The 22,654-nt window shown below is 42.3% G+C and overlaps 2 protein-coding genes across 2 annotated transcripts; both read right to left on the bottom strand.

Moving 5' to 3' along the window:
• Positions 1 to 984: 984 nt before the first annotated feature.
• On the bottom strand, positions 985 to 4,153 carry LOC129406115 (secretoglobin family 1D member 2-like). The gene is made up of 3 exons (XM_055144066.1): positions 4,015 to 4,153; positions 2,094 to 2,287; positions 985 to 1,121 (listed from the first exon to the last, which is right to left on the bottom strand). Exons 1-3 carry the CDS (start codon positions 4,067 to 4,069, stop codon positions 1,089 to 1,091), a joined length of 282 nt encoding a protein of 93 aa, XP_055000041.1. The 5' UTR covers positions 4,070 to 4,153; the 3' UTR covers positions 985 to 1,088.
• Positions 4,154 to 19,643: 15,490 nt separating this feature from the next.
• On the bottom strand, positions 19,644 to 21,901 carry LOC129406103 (mammaglobin-A-like). The gene is made up of 3 exons (XM_055144018.1): positions 21,770 to 21,901; positions 20,733 to 20,926; positions 19,644 to 19,828 (listed from the first exon to the last, which is right to left on the bottom strand). The coding sequence occupies exons 1-3, from the start codon at positions 21,822 to 21,824 to the stop codon at positions 19,787 to 19,789; spliced, it is 291 nt and encodes a 96-aa protein (XP_054999993.1). The 5' UTR covers positions 21,825 to 21,901; the 3' UTR covers positions 19,644 to 19,786.
• Positions 21,902 to 22,654: the final 753 nt, after the last annotated feature.

The following is a 22,654-nucleotide window of genomic DNA, read 5'->3' as shown; positions in this document are numbered from 1 at the left end:
CAGAAGACATTTGTGGTGGGAAATGTACACTGGTGTAAGGTTGGATGCTGGATGATTGTATAACTAAAACCGAATTATGAGCAGTTTTTTAATGGTCTATTTCACAGATATTGATTAAAAGTTAACAAAAATTTAAAAAGAGTCATATGGACTTTCTGCTCTATTCAATCAGCTACATCAATGGTGGGACAAATACTAGTACTCCTACATTAAAGAAACAAAAAAGTTTCCCAGGATCAGTTCTCTGAGTCCCTTCATTTGAGTGGGTACACGAACAGGGGTTGGGACTAGATATTGGAGTGAATCGGGAGGAAGACTGAGGTCTCCTGTTGTTGTTTTGACGCTACACTGAGTGTTTACACTATTTATTTGAAATCAATTTAGGTCAATAAAATGGAGGTGGCAGACAGAATCACTACAATGGTCTCCAGAGCTCTTGAGCAGCTGTGATGGACCATTAGCCCAGGTGTGTGTAAGGGTTCGCAGTCACATGGTCAATGTGAGCGTGCAGAGTTCTAAGGAGAGAGGTGAATGACTGAGCCTTGGCCTTATCCACAAATGCGTGGGTGGACTAGGAACCACGACCTATACATGGACATCAGTGAAAACATGGTGTGGAGAAGAAACACACAGATGGTGATGGCTCTGATGAGGACGTACTGATATAGTTCCATGTGGAGAATTGCAGATTAGACACGCAAGTAGGCCATAAACTTTCGTTTCGAAGAAGAGTGACAGGAATGCTTGCATTTCTGCATGTCAAATCTAAGGTATCATTTTCATTTATTGCCCAAAGCTAGAATATGTATCGAGACAGAATAACCCTGGAGCAGTATTTCTCTTGGGATCCCTGCAGCCATGTTGCCAAGGGTAATAACCCACTTCTTTTCATACCCGACTATTGATAACCACTAAGCGCCCCCTCATAGAACTCTCTAAAAACTCAAAGCCATACACCGTCGCAAAAAAAATAGAGAGCAGACGTGTGCTGAGCAAGTAATTTATTAGAAGAGAGATTGAAACCTTGACATTTTCTTGAAATTCATTACATCATTGTAAGTCATAGATGACACTTAGAAGACTTATTATTATTCATTCTTGCAGGCCGCAAGAATTTTAATCTGTAATGGTAAAAACAGAAAAAAATGGTGGTGAGTTATGCTGCAAGAGAGCTGACAGGTTCACACAGATTATCCCTGAGGATTTCAATGATATTTCAGTCAACACAGAAAAGAGGATCCCACAGAGCTGCCCACACGTGGGGTCCTTGACACACAGCTGGTTCCTGCCTCGGACAGAGCAGCCCACAAATATTCCCTGGAGTTTCCGGTCAAAACCTTGTCTTTGACATCCTTAGGGTGCTGGGGACTCTAAAGTAACGACAGGGAAGGAAATATGGAGTGGTCCTTTCAGATATTCCTGGCCTCACAGTTCTGAATTGGAACGTGAGGTGCCTATCAGCAGAACTGTTCGGATCCCGGGGATATTTACAGATGACCCTTGGCCTGCCTGGGAGTCAGCAGTTCTGGTGGAACATCTTACATCTTCCCTCATCTCCTTTCTTCATGAAGCCATGAGGGCGGCAGGCAGCAGGAGCAGTGCAGGTGGGGTCCATGCCCACTGCACAGGGGAAGGAGAGTGGTAGGTGAGGCCATGAGGTGCCCAGAGTGGTACAGGCTTGCAGATGGCTGCAGACCCCCAAGGACAAGCTTGTGCTATCTGCATCCCAGCTTCCAGTGTCCCCTCAGCTCTCTCACATCTGCACGACATTCCCTTTGCAGATGTTAGCATTATGGCACGCAGGGAGGGGGAAAGAGGTTGTTGGCCCTTCCACATGATGCATGGGGCCTGGATTTCTCCTTATAGGGTGTTCTGGCTGCGGGTACGGGGCTGACCTGCCAGGATGCTCTGTACCTCAGTACAGCTACTCTTGTAGGCAGGTGGAAAGGTCCCACCTGCCATGTTGACATGGCTCCACTTAATAGAAGAGAACAACGGGTGATTCTCCACCCCCCTGCCAAGATCATCCCCACATCTCTTTCATATCTCTGCAACCCAGCTCAAAGATCTAAGTAGAAATAAAAAGAAATTACCAAAGTTTTTGCAATTAGAGCTCTCTTTTTAAGGGGCAGGGCTTCATTGAGGCAAGCCTTCCAAAGCATCTTGGCCTCTGCAGCAGGCTTAGGTATATTAAATTGAGCAATGAATATTTTAAAGGCAGTTTCTGAGCCGACGACAAATGCACTCATTTCTCCCGCAAGAGCTGGGCAAGTCATGGTGGCATCAGCTAAAATGGAGAGAAAGAAAATACAATACATGAGCAATGCTGTTACTCATCGAACACTTATGCATATCTCATCCCTTGTCCACAGATTGAAGAGGACAACATGAGATGGAGGTGACCCAGACCTTATAGAGTATCTAGAGTGGAAAAATAAATCTTTGAGGCAAAAACTGTTATGTGTGTTATTAGATGACGTGATGCGGTGATCTCTTGATCTCTGCCTGCTACCTGGAACTCTTTTGTATTATCTTTCTCACCCCATTGCTATACTAGTACTGCTGACTGCTGTGAACCTGACTAGGAACAGGCAATGTGGAGGCATGGAACTTTGGGCTCCAGTTCAAGGATCTGGTGAGAAATTATACAAGATTACACATCTGCATCATTTCCTTTCTTTACTTTTCTTTCAAGTTTTTGGAACAGCACCCACAAAATATTCAGGGACCACAGCTGACGGTCCTTGATGAAAACATATATGGTGCTGAGGATTAAATGGCCACATGCTAAGCAAGAACTTAAGCCAATCAGTACCTTCTATGCCTCACACCTGAATCTCCTAGTTCTTTCTTCCTTCCTACCATTTGAAAAACGATCAGATTGAACCCGTCATGTAAATTGGAAGTTGGTGATTACTGAGAAGTGATACGACTCCATTGGAACAGCCATATGCTTTTATGGGAACAGTTTACAGAGGAAACATTTAAAAAAAATTTTTTTTAGTGAGTCACAGTGAGGGTACAGTTACATATTCACACCTTTTCGTGCCTGTTTTTCCCTTATGCAATGTTTGAGAGCCCATCCCTCCACCAGTGTCCATTCTCCACCACCAATGAACCCAGTATCGCTCCCACCCCCCGATCCCATTCCCCCCACCACACCCTGCCTCTGTGGCAGGGCATTCCAATTTGTTCTCTCTCTCTTCTATTGGGTGTTATGGTTTTGGACAGGAGTATTGAGTGACCATCATGTTCAGTCTCTAGCCTCCTTTCAGCAAGCATCTCCTTCCCTGTGCAGGATCTCCAGTCCCATTTTACTTGGTGTTCCCTTCTCTATCTGGGATGACTTTTACAAGCATGTGAGGCCAGCTACCAAGCTATGGAGCCAATCTTCAGGTATTATATACTAGTATTCTTGGGTTTTAGTCTCCTACTGTTATTTTATATTCCACGATGAGTGCAAACTTTCTATGTCTGTCCCTCTCTTTCTGGCTCATTTCACTTAGCATGATACTTTCCATGTTGATTCACTTATAAGCAAACTTCATGACTTCATCTTTTAGAACAGCTGAATAGTATTCCACTGTATAGATGTACCAAAGTTTCTTTAACAATTCATCTGTTCGCAGTCACTCGGGTTTTATCCTCATTCTGGCTATTGTAAACAGTGCCGCGATGAACATATAAGTACAGATGTCATTTTAACTATACTTTTTTGTTTCTCCAGGAAATTTTCCCAGAAGTGCTATTGCTAGATCAAATGGAACCTCAATTTCTAATTTTTTGAGAATCTTCCATATTGTTTTCCAAAGGGGCTGGACCAATAAGCATTCACACCAGCAGTATAGAAGGGTCCCTTTATCTCTACGTCCTCTCCAAAAGCAGTTGCTATTGTTCTTTTGGATGTGTGCCATTCCACAGAGGAAAAATTTTGAACTAGGATGTGTTCAGGCCCCTCTAAGTCATTTTCTGAGTTCAGGTCTATTGCTAGTCTGCTGGGGGAAATGTACTCACCCTGGTAGCAGCAAAGGGCCAGAGCGACCAGCAGGGCACACAGGGACAGCTTCATGGTGTTTGTGGCTGTGAGCTGTTAGCTTGCGCAAGGGATGAGCAGTCAGCAGCTGCACTCAGGAGCCTGGGCAGCGCAGGGTCATTTGTACCCAGAGAGCCTTCCTGGTCCTGCCCACAGCGACACGTGTAGGTCACAAGGTTTGGCTTCCATCCCTCTCTCCCTCCCTCGACTGAAGTTATGTCTCAGCGTCCCAGGCTGCAAAGTCTTGGGCAAAGATTCTAGAAAAGGCTCTGCTGAGTTATGGGCCTCTCCTTTTGGCAATGATCATAGTTGTTTGGAAAGACAGAGCCTATGAATTGCCATTAGCCTATCTCCTCTCTAGTGCCACAATTACGAGTACGTGTCTGGTTGTTCAGAGGCTACTTAGTCCAGTGACTGTGTAGCACAGTCTAGATGGAAGGGAATTACTTTCAGCCATGCATGTGTGAATTAAAGAACACAGACGTACAGATCACCATGCTTGTGTGCAATTAATTTCCTCTGTGGAGACTTCCTGCTGGTAGGACAGAGAATGGTCATTGGCCTGGAGAACCTTTTGAAAGAATGAGTCCCGGGAGAGAGCAGAATCAAGTGTGCTGAACGCACGGCTTGAATTTCCTGTTAATAAGAACGTATCCTAGAATTAAGCCTCATTACAGCAATGATGTGGCACCTGACGAGATGAGGCTCTGTGTCCTCATGGGCCTTGGAGACATCTGCGGTGTTGCAAGATTCCAGTGGCCTTGACTATGGTTTCCAATGTTTCAGGGTCCCTACATCACCTGTAGGTGTAACCCTGGTTGGTCCGGAGGAACCCAGGTATGAGCTTGGGTTGTATGAGCCCCTGACAGGACCAGGCTGAGTTCAGCCAGGAGTGGTCCCCTGGCAAGACCTCTCTCTTCAAGGAACAAAATGGTCAATGAAAAAAATGAATTTTTTTCTTCGGTTTTTACAGAGGAAATGAACAGACTGTTAACAAAAGAGAGTAGCTGAATAAAGATAAGCAAAGAATTCATTGGCATCTGAATAACAAAATCTTTACAATTTGGCATTCTAATAGAGGACAGAGTAGCAGAAGCAGCCAATGAGATGAGACTTGTCCTATCATTAGAGGTGGCGCAAATGTAGTACATTGGTCATGAAGGTCCTTATTACTATTTTTCCTCATGAAGACATAGCACACTGATACGGATAATACAAATTGCAATGCCAAATGATACAACAGAAATGAAGTGGAAGAGCAGGTCTGTAAAAGGGGGATAGGGCAGTCACATGTCAAATAACTTCAGAGCAACAACAAGTGATGCAAATATCTGCTCAACTCAAATTCACACGCACTAAATATGCTCTCCTGTAAAAATCAAAGTTTCTTTTGGTCAAAAGAAATGTGGTCTGATAACAATGCCAAGACAGGTGACTGGAAATGGAGAGAGAAGGGAGGTTTATCAGTGAGAAAGAGTTCCGTCACAGAAGAACCAGGGCTGTCGAAATTCAGTGAAGGACAGAGACATTCTGAGATCTGTGTCTCCTAGCACGGAGTATTTGTGGGGACGTGATGGCTGAGGCGGTTTCTGTACATAGAGGTCGAATATGACAGGAGGGTGAAAGTTAGGCTGTCAAGCTGAGGAGGCAATTGAGCAAAGTCGTGGATGGCAATGAACTCAGCACATAGATCATGCAGAGGGCCATTCTCCTAGAGGATCTGTGTGACCTGGGCTCCGCAAGTTTTTCAGTCAGAGACACCTCTGACTGAGTCAGAGACACCTCTGTCACAAAGTAATTATGGTCGATGTTGCACTGGCACACACATCCCCAACAGAAGCTTCCATCAGATTGCAGGAAAAACTCATTTTATGGGAGCATGGGAAGACCATGACAGGATATGAGCAGCAGCCTGGCTTTCTGTCCCCTCACATCAAGTAGCGTTGTGACCACACAATAGAAACACCCAGATCACCTGTGAACAGTGAGAAATGTCCAGATTGGTGAGTGGAGAGAGACAAAACATTAAGGTATGTAGGGCCTCACTCCTCCTGCATCGGTCTCTCTCTGCAACAGCTCTCCTCATGCATCTCCTATTGCCCAAGGAAGGAAGGTTCCACAGCTGTGTAAAGGCAACGGTCAGCAAGCAAAAGGGTCATCAAAGGGCAGGACAAAAGCTTCACTTGAACAAGGAAGCTTGTGTTGCAGATAATAACTGACCCATAAGAAATACCATATCTGAATTGGGATTAAGTTGGAAACACCTCAACTGGCAATGCCAAGTTATATAAAACAGGGGTTCAGAACTCAAGCCAGCCAGAATTCAAACAGGTTCTCATCCAAGCTCTGCTTCAAAATCCAATTACCTGTCCCAAAATCCTGGTTGGTTCAGGATGATAATGATTCTCTCTGAGAAACAAGATGTCTTGGATAGCCCAGGCATGGGCTCCAAAATATTTCACTATTCACAAAGACTTCCCCAATTGATATTTCAAAGGCCTCGTCCAGAAAAGTAAGAAAGGGCTGAAACTGAAAGTGGCATTACTAAAATTTATATGCAATTTCAAAGATTTTCACATCTACCCAGTTGTTCCGTTGGGGGAAAGGTTTGGTCTATGAGGAGAGGAATCACATTGCTAACTTTAAATGCACTCTAAAAGTGTCATAATGCAAACAGAGTGATAGTAGAATAAATAAGCATATTATCACGCCTATAGAGTGCAAAGAATAAGATGAAAATAAGCCCTCAGATATGTAGGCAGGTAATTAAAATTAAAGGACCAAGGATACATATGGCATCAAGGAAACTCTCTTCAACTAGTTCTAGGACAACTACATTATCCCACACAAGAGAAGTTGGATAAGTCTCTCACATCATGCATAAACATTCATTCAAAATACTTTAGGATTTTAATGTTTTGCCAGAACACACAATATACTCCCGAGGGTAAATCATTCATGATACAGGCTTCACGCTGTTTTAGATGACCCATCTCGACTGGCATGTGCACACACCAAAGTAAATCATTTTGATGACATCAAGCAAAAAATCGTCTGCACTCTGAAATATACTACCATCAAAACAAAAGAGCATCCTACTGAGTGAGAGAATATTGTCACACAGCTTAATTCCGACAAAGTAAGAGCTGATATCTAAATATATAAGGAAGTTACAAAACTGAAGCACAAGGAAATAAATAACTCAAAAATGGAGAAGTGAGTAGAGCTTAACAAACACTTATCTGAGTAAAACATATAACATGACTATCAAGGACATGAAAAGCCCATGAGCACTGATACTCTGATAATTTAAAGTCAGGACAACACAAACATGTCACTTAAGCAGAAATGCCTATTTCAAAAAGTACAAAAATACCAAGCACCCAGGTGATGTGGAGTAAGAATTTTTATTCATATGGTGAGACTCTATAATCTGCTTCACCTTTTGTGGTAAACTATGTAGAGATTCTCCCCCTCCGCCCAATCCCTTCAAATAGAGCTACCCCTCTATCCACCAACTCTACTCCTAGGTATGTAATAAGAATGACAAAGAATTGAAAAAGAACAATAAAACACACCTCATTAGAATCAGAAAGATAGAAATTATACCAACACTCTTTTCAGACCATAATGCACTGAAGAGAGAATTTTACCAAGCACAGATACGGAGAAACAAACCAAACACCTGGAAATTGAACAACGCAATGTTGAACGAGTGGGTCACGATGGAAATCAAGGGGAAACTCAGAAGATACCTGGAAACAATGAAAACTTAGACACGAGTTACCAGAAACTATGGGACGCAGCTAAAGATCTGTTTAAGGGGAAAATTTTTTAAAATTATTTTATTGATTCACCATGTGGAAAGTTACAAAGCTTTCAGGTTAAAGTCTCAGTTATACAATGCTCAAACACCCATCCCTTCACCAGTGCACATATTCCACCACCAAGAATCACGATATACCTCCCCATTTCCCCCCACCTCCCCAGCCCCCCACCCCGCATGTGTAACTGGTAAATTTCACTTTACTTTCACTTTACTTTGATTACATTCAATATTTAAACAAAAAAAAATTCACTATTATTGATTTGGAGTTTTTCCCCCCTAAAGTCAATGTGCTGAAAAGAAAGCATTTGGTAATTTCTTTTCCATTGCTGAGAATGAAGAGATATGAGGTCAGGAGGCCGCATTAACAGCAACATAGTTTTGGATTTATGTATTTTAGTATTTTAGTATCTAAGTCCAGAGAAATGTCTGCCAGGAATCGCAACAGTGTAGGCTTATACCTCTCAGCTACTTTATATTCCACATATGAGTGCGATCTTTCTATGTCTGTCTCTTTCTTTCTGACTCATTTCACTCAGCATGATACTTTCCATGTTGATCCACTTATATGCAAATTTTATGACTTCATGTTTTCTGACAGCTACGTAGTATTCCATTGTGTAAATATACCAGAGTTTCTTTAGCCAATCATCTGTTTTAGGGCACTCTGGTTTTTTCCATATTGTGGCTATAGTAAACAGAGCGGCAATGAACATGGAAATGCAGATGTCATCTCTACTATACCTTTTTGCCTCTCCGGGATATATTCCCAGGAGTGGTATTGCTGGGTCAAATGGGAGCTCAATTTCTAACTTTTTGAGAATCGTCCATATTGTTTTCCTAAAGAGCTGAACCAGTCGGCATTCCCACCAGCAGTGAAGGAGAGTCAAAGGGGAAAATTTATAGCTCTCCAAGCATTCCTCAGGAAGGAACAAAGGGTCCACATATATAACTAGACCTCACAGCTCAAGATCTTAGAAAAGGACCAACGAAGGAGCCCAAACCAGGCAGCAGGAAAGAAATAACAAAACTTAGAGCAGAGATTAACAACATGGAAAAACAAGGGATTTTTAATCATATTGTTGGGACTACATAATCTGCTTTACCCTACTTGGAAATCTATGTAGATATCAACCGCACAAAAAACTCTACCCTTCTGTCTAACAGTTGTCTCTTAGGTATCTAATAAGAATGACAAAGAACAATAACTCAGGCAACTAAATTTGTGCTTCCATTCATTAGTCTTCTATTTACAAGAGCCCCAAACTCCAAAGAACCCAAGACTGCAATGGAAATGAGTGGGTAGAGAAGACGTGCATGTCCACCATAGAATACTGTCCAACTTGGAAAAATAGTACTGTTTTTGTTACAGATATGTATATAGGATTATGCTAAGCAGAATATTCCAAAAGAAGAAGGGCAAATAGCAGATCTGTCACTCATTTGAGAAATATCAAGTATGAAAACAAGAGAACAATGTCCAATAGAAACAAACTTTGAGACTCTGACCATAGAATCGAGGAGACCACGGGGAGGAGAGAGCTGACTGAAAGGGTCCAGTGGGTTCAGGTGGAGGAATGTTGCTGATACTATGCAGTAATATTGAACCTCTAAAAGACAACAACATTCTGCTCTTGTGAGCCAATGAAAATAAATTTCAAAACATAAAGTCTAGACTGCCATCCTAATTTCTTCTCTATCAGAATGTTTTTTTTTCTCTCTTAGGTATTTTCTTCTTTCAACTAGTGTTTTTATCTGTTTCTATTGAATAAATCAGCTTTGTAAAATTTTTACTTATTTGTTCAAATGATTGTGTGCTTTGATTTGTTCAACGAATCTAAATCACTCTGGAGAAAAAAATGGGGACTCAGTAAAGGCCTATGTGCTGTTTTGTCCAGTCTATGGACAAAATGGTCCATGTACTCAAGGTTCTTTCTGTCTGATGGAAATCACCTGTGCTTTCAGTCTGTTCTATGGGATAAGGAAAGGACTTCCATTCTTCCAAATACCAGAGCATCAATATGCATATACTTATTCATGGGGAAAGGGATTAATGAAAAAATGCTTCAGAAAGATGTCTCCCATGTTTCTGACAAAGTATCACCTTTATTCTAAACTATAACACGTCAATTTGGGGTAAAAATAGGGAGAGAAAGAGAGATATAGCTTAAAGTTTGTGCGACTGAGAGAAATTCTGTGCTCCAGAGTGGAGAGAACCCAGGACACATCCCGTGAAAGTGTGAAAGTCCACATGTCAAAAGGGAACCTGTGATGAGATCGATGCTCAGCAGAATAGAATAAAAATCAAATGGACAACTGTCTTTAGGTGTCCTGTGGAAGAGTCCAGAGCCGCTTTGCACCTCTGGGTGAAATACAGCAGCATGCACAGCCTCATAGACCCATTCTACCCATATTCAGCTTCCCCTAGGAAAACAGAGCAACAGTAGTGATGTGTGATCATAAATGATAAAAATAAGTCGTAGGAAGTGAATGATCTCTACCTAGCAGAGTCATCTTAAGTCAGACCCAAATCACAAGCACATTCTGTTCTCAATCAGTAAAACAAACATGCTTCACTGGAACTGTTGGTGACATCAACGTGATGTTTGACATAGAAATTAGAGAGATTATGTTGATTGACTTTGAAGTTTTCATTTTGTTAAAGAAATGTCATCCCTGGCACTGATTTATTACCAGACTCTGTGAAGAGCATATTTTCCAATTGAGGAAGATGGCAATTTGGTTTGGGGTTTTATTCACTGTTTTGAGGATGGTCTCCTCAAAAACACCCTATAATTCTCTGCCCAATAGGCTACTAATCTAATGTGAGGACCCCAGGATTAACCGCTGCAGGAAAGTTACAGGATCAGGGATGTATTACTGGAGTCAACCCAGCTGAGCTCTGGGGCCTCCAGGGCTACACTGGGCTGTGCTCAGGTGGGGGAAGTACTCCACATCATGATTTGGCAATGCTCTGGAGATGACGCGGTACAGGGATCACACTAAATTGGTAGCATGCGACTATTCGCTTCCTTTAAAACATTTAATTTTTATAAAATTGTTCACAATACTTGATTTCATTAAATTTTCCACCACCAATTCCACCACCATTACACCTTTCCACCCCATTATTTCAAATTTCCATTCAACCACCCTAGCATGACCAGAAGACACATCCTAAAGAATTTAGTTTGCATTGCTTGTTATGAAGAATCCGCTGAAAATGATCCCAAAAGTTTTCATGAGTGGTAATTGTGTGAAAATTGTTGTATATGACCTTGGTGTCATTAAACCCGTGAATCAGAGATGACTAATGTTTTTAGAAGGTGAGTCTTGTGCATATGTATTTGTATATTTACATATATATTTGAAATTGAGATCGGTTGCCTTCTAATTTATACTCCAGCAAATGTGGTGTGCCACTCCTGGTAGAACAATGGCTTAGAGAATGAGATATCATGTTCCAGACATTCTGAACTTTTACATAGGGTGAGAGAGCTGCATTAACTTATTTTTGTTTGCTTTTGAGTCACACCCAGCGATGCACAGGTGTCACTTCTGGCTTTACACTCAGGAATTAACTCTGGTAGTGCTTGGGGAACCTTATTGGATCTGGGGATTGTGGCCTTTAATAAGCTTCTTTGGTACAGAGGCAGCTCGCAACTCTTGGAAATGACTGTCATGCTTTCAGAAGAAGATGGAGTGGAAGGTCACCACCCATTCCCGACTCCACAAGAGCCTGGAGATTTCAGTTACAAAACCTGCATCCTTGACTTTTTCCACATATCCATTCTCATGTGTGAGGGGCGTGTTCAGAGCCGGTGGATATCAGCCATGAACAAGGCATTGATTGGGTTCTGGAGGTTCTTGGCTGCCAGGGCTCCTTTAGAGTGTTTGGTGGGTTCACCGCCCTGTTCAGAGTTGCCCAGATGAACTCGGCCGGTGTCAGGTGTAGAGGAATCCTTACAGCTTGTTGCTCTCTTCTGAGGTTTATTTGGGACTCTCGTGTCCATGGCCATTCCTGAATTTATATGGCAGCAGAGGCCATTCCTGGGCGTGACTGCCAGGCTCCTGGAGAGGTATGCACTTGAAACACTCTATCATTTCTCCAACCCTGAATTTCCCAGTTTTAATTCAGTGATCCTAGCAAATCTCCTTTCAGGGAAGGCGCTGTCATCAAAACTTACCATCCGGTATTAACCACTATTCATGTGGAAAATGAGGGTGAGCATCTACTGAAGTTTCACTACTCTGAGTTTCAGCACGTTATCAAGATTAAGTGATCATACTCTACTGAGTTCTTGTCAGAATATTCAACTCTTTTCCTTGGTCTGCGGGTCTGTGTTTATTCCAATACCATGCTTTTTGAATGACTACTGCTTTGTAGTACAGTTTGAAGTTGGGGAAGGTAATGCAACCCATCTTTTTTTTTCACAAAATCTCTTCAGCTATTCAAGGGGCTTTATTGCTCCATAAAATTTTCGGGTGTATTTTGTCTGTTTCTTTGGAAAATATCAAGGGTATCCTTGTAGGGAATGCATTGAATCTGTATAATGCTTCAGTGAATATTGTCATTTTGACTATGTTAATCCTCCTGATCCAGGCTCAGGAGATGTGTCTCCATAATTTCCTAGTTTCCTCTTTCATTTCTTGAAGTAGTGTTTTGTAGTTTCCTTTGGATAAGTTCTTCACCACTTGAGGTTTTGCGTGTATGTTGTTTGTGTATGTGTGTGTGAGAGACATTTGGTGACGCACATGAGTTAGTCCCAGTGCTGCACTCAGGATTTACCTCTGGCAGTTCTCCGGGGCCCACATGGAATGCTGTCACCACTCTCATTCAGTATAGTATTTGTATGTCATCTGCAAATAGTGATAGCTTGACTGCTTCCTTTCCTATCTGGATTCCCTTGATATCGTCTTCTTGCCTAAGCGCCATGCCAAGTACTTCTAGTATCAGATTGTTTAGAAATGGTGAAAGTGAGCAAGAAAGTCTTAATCTTTGATAAAGGAGAAGGAATCTGAAGGGGACCAAGGAAACCTATTTAACAAGTGGTGCTGGGAAAACTGGATAGCTCCATAGAAAACAATGAACTCTGATTTCTGTCTAATGACAAGCACAAAAGTCAGATCAAGGTGGATTGAAGACCTCAGTATCAGACCTGAATCCACAAGTTGCAGGGTGGAGAACGTTGACAGAACCCACCACACTATTGAAACTCAAAGCATCTTCAAGGATGAAACACCACTTGGAAACAAAGTTAAACTAATAAGACCACATTAAACTAAGAAACTCCTGCACATAAACAAACAAACAAAAGTCCAGTGACCAAGATACAGAGAGCCTACGGAATTGAGAAAAATTACTTACCCAATAGTCATCAGATGGGGGCATAGCATGCAGTTTACACAAGACACTGGTTGATCTTTACAAGGAAGAAACACTCCAACCAATATTGAAAAATGGGAAGAGCAAATGAACAGAAACTTTCTCTAACAAGAAATACATATGGTCAATAGATTTATGAAAAAAATGCTCTTCACCCCTAATCATCAGGGAGAAGTAAATCCAAACAGCAAACAACAATGTAATATCATCTTACACCACAGAAAGTTGCACATATCAGAACGAATAAAAACAACTCGTGTTGGCATAGATGCAGGGACAAAAAGGACTCTCATTCAATGTTGGTGGGAATGGCGAAGGTCCAGCCTTTATGGAAAATAATATGGACATTCCTCCAAAAACTAAATATCGAGCTTCCATATGACCTGGCAATACCACATCAGGTAAAATATTCTGGAGATACAAAAAAGTACAGTAGAAATGACATCTGCATTTGTATGTTTATTGCAAGCACTCTTCACAATATTCACAATAGCCAGAATCTGGAAACAACCCAAGTGCCCTGAACAGTTCCCTGGTTCAAGAAACCTTGGTATATCTACACAATGGAATCCTATGAAGCTGTTAGGAAGATGAAGTCATGAGAGTTACTTGTAAATGGATGGACATACGAAGTGAAAAGGTGTCGGAAAAGGAGGGACTGACATAGAATGAGTGCACTCAATTTGTGGAACATATCACTTGTCCTCATATTGACCTTCAATTTGCTCAAGAGGGCGCCAGTAACGTCTCCATTTGTGCATGCTACGTGATAATGTAGCCATCAATGATATCTGCTTGCTCTAGGAACAGGAAGAGCCTTAAATCGTTCATTCAGGATTTTGACAACAAAGTCTGACCTTCTTGTTGGTGGGCGGCCACACGGTCTTTTGAAGTTCTGCGGAATCCAATGGGTATCAGCTCAAGTCCAGCGGTCATCTCTGAATCACATTACGTGTCTGGCTTATCTGATTTTTGACACCTTGGCAAACGAGACAGTGTCCTTGATTCTTGACCGTCGAAGGATATCGAAATTCCGGATCCCTTCTCTCACTTGCATGAAACGTGTTATTCCAAGCATAGCTCTTTTGATTCCCTTTGGTATACCCGAATAGCATTCTCATCCTGTTTTTGTAGGGTCTGAGCTCTGAGGTGTTATTGCAGGAAGAACGTTGGAGTCGCAAAGATGTGCCCGGAGCCAGAGGTTCTTGGTCCTCTTTACCACTTCTTCGACGCTCTCGAAGGCCTTCCACACTGCTCTCTTCCTCTTGTGCATTTCTAGCACCAAGTCGTTCCTCGTGTTGAGGTCTCGATGCGGGTACATATACCTGCTGCATTCCAAGATGTTTGTTCCAATTGAGAGCAAATGGAATCTCAGGATTAGTTCGTTTTTCATGAACAACTTTTTGCTGAGATTCAGCTGCAGTTGAATTCGGCCAGCAATGTGCGGCTTGGCTAATGTTTGGCGTTATGAGAACGATGTCATCAGCAAATCGAAGTGGAGGTGGTACAGTTGCTGACCATCAATCTTCACTCCCATTCCTTCTCATTCCAGTCATCGCATGATGTTCTCAAAGGTTGGCATTGAAGAGTTTTGGTGAAGTTGTATCACCCTTCCGAAGCCCTCTATTTACGTAAATGATCACTTTCTGGTAGAATGGTGAGACCCTGGTGGTGAATACATAATACAGTTCGTGGCGGATCTTGATGTACTGAGTTTGAACGTCTACTTGGGCTTGGGCTTCGATGACCGCTTCAGTCTCAACCGATCCGAAGGCCTTCTCTAAATGGATGAATGTTAGACAGATTGGCATCTTGAACTCTCACAAAACGTCAATGAGTTTGGTAACTGTGTGGATATGGTCCATCATGCTGAATCCTTTGCTAGCTTGCTAGCATGGCTGTCCTTCTTCCAGTGTTCTGGTATGAGTGTCAGATTTCAGAAGAGAGGACGTTTGAATTTGGTATGTAGGCTGCTGGACGTGGCTGTCGAAGAGATCCATGTAAAAGTCGTGAATAATCCTCTCCATTGCCCTTCTGGAAGATGTGATTCATCTGTGCGTCAGAGGGCAGTCCTCCTGTTCTTGTAGACAGGCGAGCATTGCCAATACTTTTCTAAGCTTCTGCCGCATTGGCTAACACTGCCGCCCTTCCCTCTTTGAGGTCTTTCTTTATCGCTTCTCTACACAGCTTTGCGAGTTCAGACATTACCTTGTGGTTTCCTGGGCACATGCCAAAGCACGTGGTGAATGAGCTCGAGCGTTTACGAAGACAGGTGTCTGTTTTTGGCTTTCCCACTCTCGCCATTTCTCGCAAAATCATGTAAGGTGCTGAACCAGTCGATCATATTCCTCGTTGATGTTGTCTCCGATGGCATCCTCCCACATGGCCAAATTAGTGCCAAAGAGCTCCCACTCTGGGAGTTCTAGTCTTAAACTTTGCAGTCCTTTCTCCCCGCTCTGTCAAGTACAATATTGCTTGAAGGAGACGGTGGTCCAATCACGTTTGGAATTTTGGGACACAGAGACATCATCAGGCAAAACCTTTGATTTAAAAGGATGTGGTCAATTTAATTGTTGAATTGTCCCCAGGAGACTCCCATGTCCAATGTTTAGATTTGGCCTTCAGGAACTGTGAGTTACCATAGATGGTCTTGGTTGACATGATGAAATCACATAGTCTCTCACCCTGTTCGTTTCATTCTAGGCCTTTGGACCCAATGTGGAGTTCTACAGGCAACCTTCTCGGTGAAATATAAAATAACATACTATGAGACTAAGACCTAAGGACTGTATGGACAATGGCCAAGAGGATATCTCCGTGCTTTGGAAGACTGCCTCATGGGCTGGGAGAGAAGACATTTGGAATGGCGAAGGGACCTCTAGGTTAGTATATGTTGGAGGGTTCACTGGGTTGGGACATATGTGCTGAAAATACACTAAGAACCAAACATGATGGCCTCTCAGTATCTGTATAGCAAAACATAATGCTCCAAAGTAGAGAGAGGAGTAAGGAGGAAGGTGCCTGGCAAAGAGGCAGGGGGTTGGAAGGGGTGGAGGTAGCGGGAGGGATGCTTGGAATATAGGTGTTGGAAAATGCGCCCTGTGGAGTGTTGTGTACTCGAACATTGTTGGACAGATATTCAATCATGAAAGCTTTGTAACGGTAGTTCATGAGGATTCAATAAAACAATGATGAAATAAAGAGTTCCAGCTCTGAATTTAAACTCAGGGAGTATTAGTTCAATTCATGACTAAACTGGGAAAACCCTATGGCTAACTTCAGAATCGAGACCAAATCTGGACATATTCCACCAAAATTCTGAAGGTAGTAGCAGAGAAGAGGTAGGATAATTTGAAATGGCTGTCTTCTTTATAGGAGAAAATATAGGCATGCATTTATTCCTACAAATTCCCTTTTCAAGCTGAGTCACTTGTCACAAATTTATCTGCCATGGGAGACAAAACACATGCAGGTCTATTTCAATATGTCTTTCACACCACCTAATTCTCTTCGCGATGCTACCTGATTATCCATATACCATCTATCAGTGATAGGAAGTGGAGTTTATAGACTTGGAGAGTATCGAGATGAATCTGGAGATTCAGACATTTCTAATTAACTTTTAATCATTTTATGCAGGATTCTGTGAGAGATTTTCATTCCAATTGTCTCAAGTGTCAAATTCATTTTCATTCCAATTATCTCAAGTGTCAAAAGAAGTTTGATTTTTGCCTGAATATTCTATACTTTGAAGAGCTAATAATTGGCTTGGACTATTATAGGCAGAGCTCAGAAGTTCCAACATCAAAAATGGACAGTTCGGGACCACCATGGCTATACCGACAGGGCGTAGGGGTCCTTGAGGCATTAAAAACTATATTCCAGGCCTGGATGAACCAAACTCGCAGGTACATCCTGAGCCTCACTCTCGGCCCTTGAGGATATCCTCTAAACTGGGGTCACAATCTTTGCTTTAATGCTCCTTATTTCTTAAAAAGTTCTCAGTGTGCATACAGAACACTCAAGTCAGCTTTTTAAGGACACGTTGACTCCCAAAGATTACATACAGGTGTTCTGGGATCTTTCTGGATTGCAAACAGCACTTTTCCCCTGGGTAGGGAGATAGCACATGAACTATTATGGAAGGTTTGTTTTGGGAACCGAATGATTTCAAATGATTGGCTATCCGATTGTGTGTAAAAAACACAAAAATTAAAAAGAAAGGCGCTGGCGAGGGAAGGGACGGAGCCAAGATGGTTGGTCTCACCGCAGTTTATTTCAAACTCTTTATCCATTCTCCTCTGATTCTCCTCCTGCTCCTTCTTCTCTCATCCTACTTCATTCTCTCTCTCTCTGCCTCTCTGGAACTCGCCCCAGCCCCCTCATACAGCTACCTTAAATTTCCCGCGTCTGCCCGGATGCAGCAGGCCCGGGCTTACAGGTAGGTGTGGTTACAATCCATAGGGGGTAAAGTTCTGTCCCTTTCACTAGGACAGAATCTCTCTTAGCGGGACATCCGCCCAAGAGCGGAATTCCATGGGTGTGTTTCTCCTCTCTTTGTCTGACTAAGGTATAAGTATTTATATTATAAATCATTTTGTAAGGACATAGCAAGAGACGCATTAAGCTTATAGAATTGCTCTCCGGGGGTCACCGCAATCTCAGACTACAGCGCTCAGGTCAGATTAGTCTTTCCTAGCCCTAGCAGGGCCTAGTCTCTTCATTGCTTTTGGATCATGACATGACAGCCCATGACCAAGCTCTTAACATATAGTTAAGCATTAGGCGCTTTGGCCAGGCCCATCTCGATGCCAGGGTAGCATATAACTCACCACTTACCCTGGGTCCATCTCATCCCCCGTTGGGACCCTGATTTTGAGGGTGCTAGGAAGTAAGGCCAGCTGAGGCTTAAGTCAAGAAAGCAGATGCCCGGGAATGAATAATATTTGAAGCCAATTAAATCCCATGTTACCAAAGCATATTAATAAATGTCTTTCTTTGTCCATACAAAAAGGATATTGTTTTAAGGTAAACTATTCAAAAGACATAAGACAGTGTTAACTTAAAGACAATATTAACTTACACTGTCCTACAAGGTCTGACCTTACAAATTAAGAGTTAGATTAGAGGAAGAGCAGATAAACTGGTAGAAGTGGTTACAAATAAACAAAGGAATGGGAGCATTTGATGGGTGTGACTGATAAACCTAAGCTCCTAGTGGCAAGGGAGAAAGGACAAACCAATGATATCAAACACGATTGCACATAACATTTCAGAAGAGCTCCTCTAATTCTCACTAAAAATTCAAGAAACCTGCTTGCTCCCAAAAAAGAGTACATGTGCACTGAATGTCGAATGAAATATGTAAGAGTCCAGATCGTGTTCCTCCTTACACTCATTTGTTCTGGACTTCCAAAAGGCATTGGTTTCATTTCGAAGGGTCTTCAGTTTAGTGACCTTTCTCCCTCAGCTCATTATCTTTGTTCGGGTCAATCAGTAGTTGCTTTAAGATTTTAATGGTCCAACATTCAGTGTATGGTTGTTAGGAGTATCAATTCCTCATGAGCTCTAGATCCACTAACCACTAATTAACAATGAACCCTTTCCCTTTGACAATTTGAGGTCGACATCTCCTGGTGTAAGAATGGCCACAATTGCTTAGTAAGGCAATTGTTTCCCAGACGTAGACCTCAATCCTGTCTTTAGCCGGACTATTGAGACATGTCTCGTGTAGGCAGCAGAAATTTGTTACATGTTCTCAGATCTAGCTTGCACTCTGTGTTTCCTGATGGCGGTTTCAAGTTCTTAATATTGAGTGAGATTGAGAGGAGGCAACTGAGTGCCATCAGTTTGTGGAAACTATGAGTGTTTGAGACCACGGTCTTGTCTTTGAAAGTCTCCCCTTTAGTACTTCTTGTGAACCTTCGTATAACTTGTGTCTGAGTAATACGGATTCTATTTATAATACACAGCTAAGCAGGGAAGTGCTCTGGGGAATTATTTCCCAACTACTTTCTCTTCTGCATCCCATCGCTGACAATAGGCTGGGGGACAGAAGGAGCTGAGCAGGTAGGCATGGTTCAAGGTAAAGGTGGGAGCGCAGGAGTATGGAGGTTAGCAGACCCACCGAAGAGAATAGGAGACAGAGGACAGTAGGTTCAGTGCTGAGAAAACAGGGAGTCTAGGGAGCAGGAGTCTATTTCCATATAGGGAACCTTGCCAGGAACAGATGATCAGGAACAAATGCTCTTTAGGATTTTCAGTCTCTCACTCCTGCGTTCTCTCAGACAATTTTTTTGCACGTTTGTGTGTGTGTTTGAGTACATCAAGAGTAGAGATAAGCTCCCTCCAGCATCTTTTTCTAAGTAGCAATAAAATGATTTAGACTTTTGTTTAGTTTGCTGATATTTTATTGAAAAGAAAATGTATCTGAGGTTTCAACAGGTGTCTTGCAGTTTGCAGATCAAAAGCTGGGAAAGAAGTAAGAGTTGGGTTGTGCCTCATTGGACTGTTGTTGCCTAAGCATTCTCTGCCGTCCTTTTCATTTGAACAATTTACACTGAGGACTGGTATATATTGTTTCCTGAAAAGAAAAACAAACATCACTTAAACTTTCAACTCACTTTGACAAATTCCCTCAGACCACAGAACACTTCTTCCTTTGGTTTATTCACTTGTCTATCAGAACAGGAAAAAGTGTCTGAAGCTTTCCCACAGCCTTGGATGTACCGGAAGATTGGTACTGCACACTATGGAAGCCAGTTTTGATCCAAGCTAGGTTTCAGTGTAATGCCCATAATCATCAACTGGTTATGGGTTCTAACTTGATGCCTTAAAATGATAACTAGGAGACCATGACATAGAAAGCTTTAGCTATAGGCTTTAGGTCAAAAATATAAAGTGAACTTTTGGTCATAAATTAACTTTTTGTCATAAGACCAGTGTATGTAGTGTATATATACTTTTCAAAAAAGGGCAAAAATGAAACGCCATAAGTTTTTAATAGCTCCCCTTTGTCTCCTCACTTGACAGGGGAAAATAACCTCTCTATCTATTTTGGCTCAGACACTTAGTTGCCTTGAAATCAGGTAGAAGAGTATTTTTGAGCTGTTTATCTCTTTCAGGATGCATGATTTCATGTAGTATCACTTTAATCAAGGATGATCCATGTTGTACTTATAGGAGTATCTGCTTAGATCCATCTGTAGGCTTTCAACAACATTTCCCATCTACCACGGACGTTTTAAATGGCCTATGTAGAATGTTAATTATAACTCAGGCTGTTGGTTTAAAAGAGAGAGAATCACTCACTCCTGAACTTAGCTGTTGTTGTAGTCGGGAGGCGTGTGTATGCGTGTGTGCATTGTGTGTGTGTTGAACTATGCCCTCAGTCTTTATCTGCATCTGCTGTTTCTGAGAGAGTGAAAACGTCCAACCCGCTTGACTTTCTCAGTGGTTCTAAAGGTAGGAGAAGTAAGTGAGTTTACCATCATGACAGCTACGTTGGCCTGGGTTTCTGCTGTTTGATTATTAAAACATTCCTTCATGGTCATTAGAGCCTGGGCAGTGGCGCCATTGTCGTCTGCCACGTATGGTGCAAGGTGCTCTACGTAGGCTTCTGGGCTCAAGGAACCGTCGATTGTCCAGTCAATCACCTCCTTGACGAGTTTGCATCCAGTACCTGAGGACAATGCATGGGAAACAGGGCTCCAATCCAGAGGACTGATTCTGAAAATCGGCCTCTGGTGAAGGTTTTCCTCTACTGACACATTAGTGGTGGGACCCTTTCAGAAAGCTCTTAATGGGTGGTGTGAATTCTGAATCCTTGGAAAGGACACTCAAGCATCTGGATTTCCTTGAAGGTTGTAAATATCCTCTGCCGCTCTCCCTCCTTTGAATTCATTTTTCTGTTCGAAGCTCTTTCTAGAAAAGAAGTACTCTGAAATTTGGGCAACTAAATGAGCATATGCGAGTCATTTTGTAGGGTCACATGATATTCCCTCTATTCTTTCTAAACATCAGGCAGCATTCCCAGGATTGTTGCTGCCTTAGATTTCGGATATCGTGCTGTAGCTACTTCAACATTGCTAATTAACTTTTTCCGTCGTCAAAAATGAATGTAAGAAATTCTTGTTTGTGAGGTGACCTGAGTTGGTTTTGAAGAAACCCTCTGACATAACATTCCTAAAGATTCCCACCTGAGACCTATCTGTTCTTAGCTCTTGAATAAGAATGACAAGATCACGCATTTGAATATTCAGACCAGCACCCAACCCACTTTTAAGACATCTGTGACATATGAGTTCGTCCCTCCAAAAGAGAGCCTCTTTTGTGGATCCAGTTGTGGATCAAGTCCAGGAGGTAACATCTTTTCATATTTTCTCTTAATAGTGAATTCTTTGTCTCCCCCACTTGATCTGCTGCATTATGGCTGCCCTATCCTTATTTTGAGAGCTTGTAAAGCTCTTCCCTGGATGCAAAGAGAATCTGACCCAAAGAATGTACCTTCACTGTCAGGACTCACCTGCATAGCAGAAAAGGGGGAGGGCCGCGAGCATGAGGACTGTCAGCAGCTTCATGGTGGAGGTGGTAGTGATTGGCTCTGGGGTCCAATGTGTACAGCAGATGGAGTCACTTTGGAGGAGAGCTCCCAGATCTCCCCCTTTTATTCTCCAAGTCAGCTCCTTAACCCTGCCCTTAAGCACGGGTGAATCATAGAATCAACTTGGCTTAAGACCAGGCAGGATGTGGCAATTGAAGAAGAACCTGGCTAGCCTCTACTTTGCTTGGAAAAACCTCAGCCAGAACCTTCTTCCCTAATATCATTTGGAAAGGACTGAACTGGTGCATCCTTGAATTAAAAATGCTAAATTTTATCTGATTCTCAATGACCAGTGCAATGACTTTGGTTTTCATTTGCTTCATTTTCTCTCATTATCTCTCTCTCTCTCTCTCTCTCTCTCTCTCTCTCTCTCTCTCTCTCTCTAGCTCTCTGAATCTCTGGCTCTTAGGGTTACACCAGGCAATGCTCAGAGGTAATGCCGGGCTCTATACACAGAAACTCTTCCTGGCAGTGCTTGGGGGACCATTTGGGATTCGGGTGATTGAACCCAGGGCATATATTTGCAAGGCTAACACCGGACACTCTAACTCTCACTCCGGCTCTCTCCTTATTATTATTATCAAATATGCTTATTTACTCCTAAATTTTGGCTTCCCTTCTCTCTTTCAAAGAATCAGCCAATGCCTATCCTTGGTAGGACTCTCCGCATGTATTCAATGCTAGACCCGGTGAAATTTCACATTTTTTCCTAGGGAGACCCACTGAAGTGGTGATTCATTTTATTTATTTATTTTTAGTGAGGAGCATTAAAGTGGAATATATTGCAACGACTCATCCTCAGTGAAA

This window comes from Sorex araneus, chromosome 6 (assembly GCF_027595985.1).
Source record: "Sorex araneus isolate mSorAra2 chromosome 6, mSorAra2.pri, whole genome shotgun sequence".
Classification (NCBI taxonomy): Eukaryota; Metazoa; Chordata; class Mammalia; order Eulipotyphla; family Soricidae; genus Sorex; species Sorex araneus.
The sequence above is the reverse complement of the archived record's forward strand: the minus strand, read 5'-3'. Positions and strand labels throughout refer to the sequence as shown.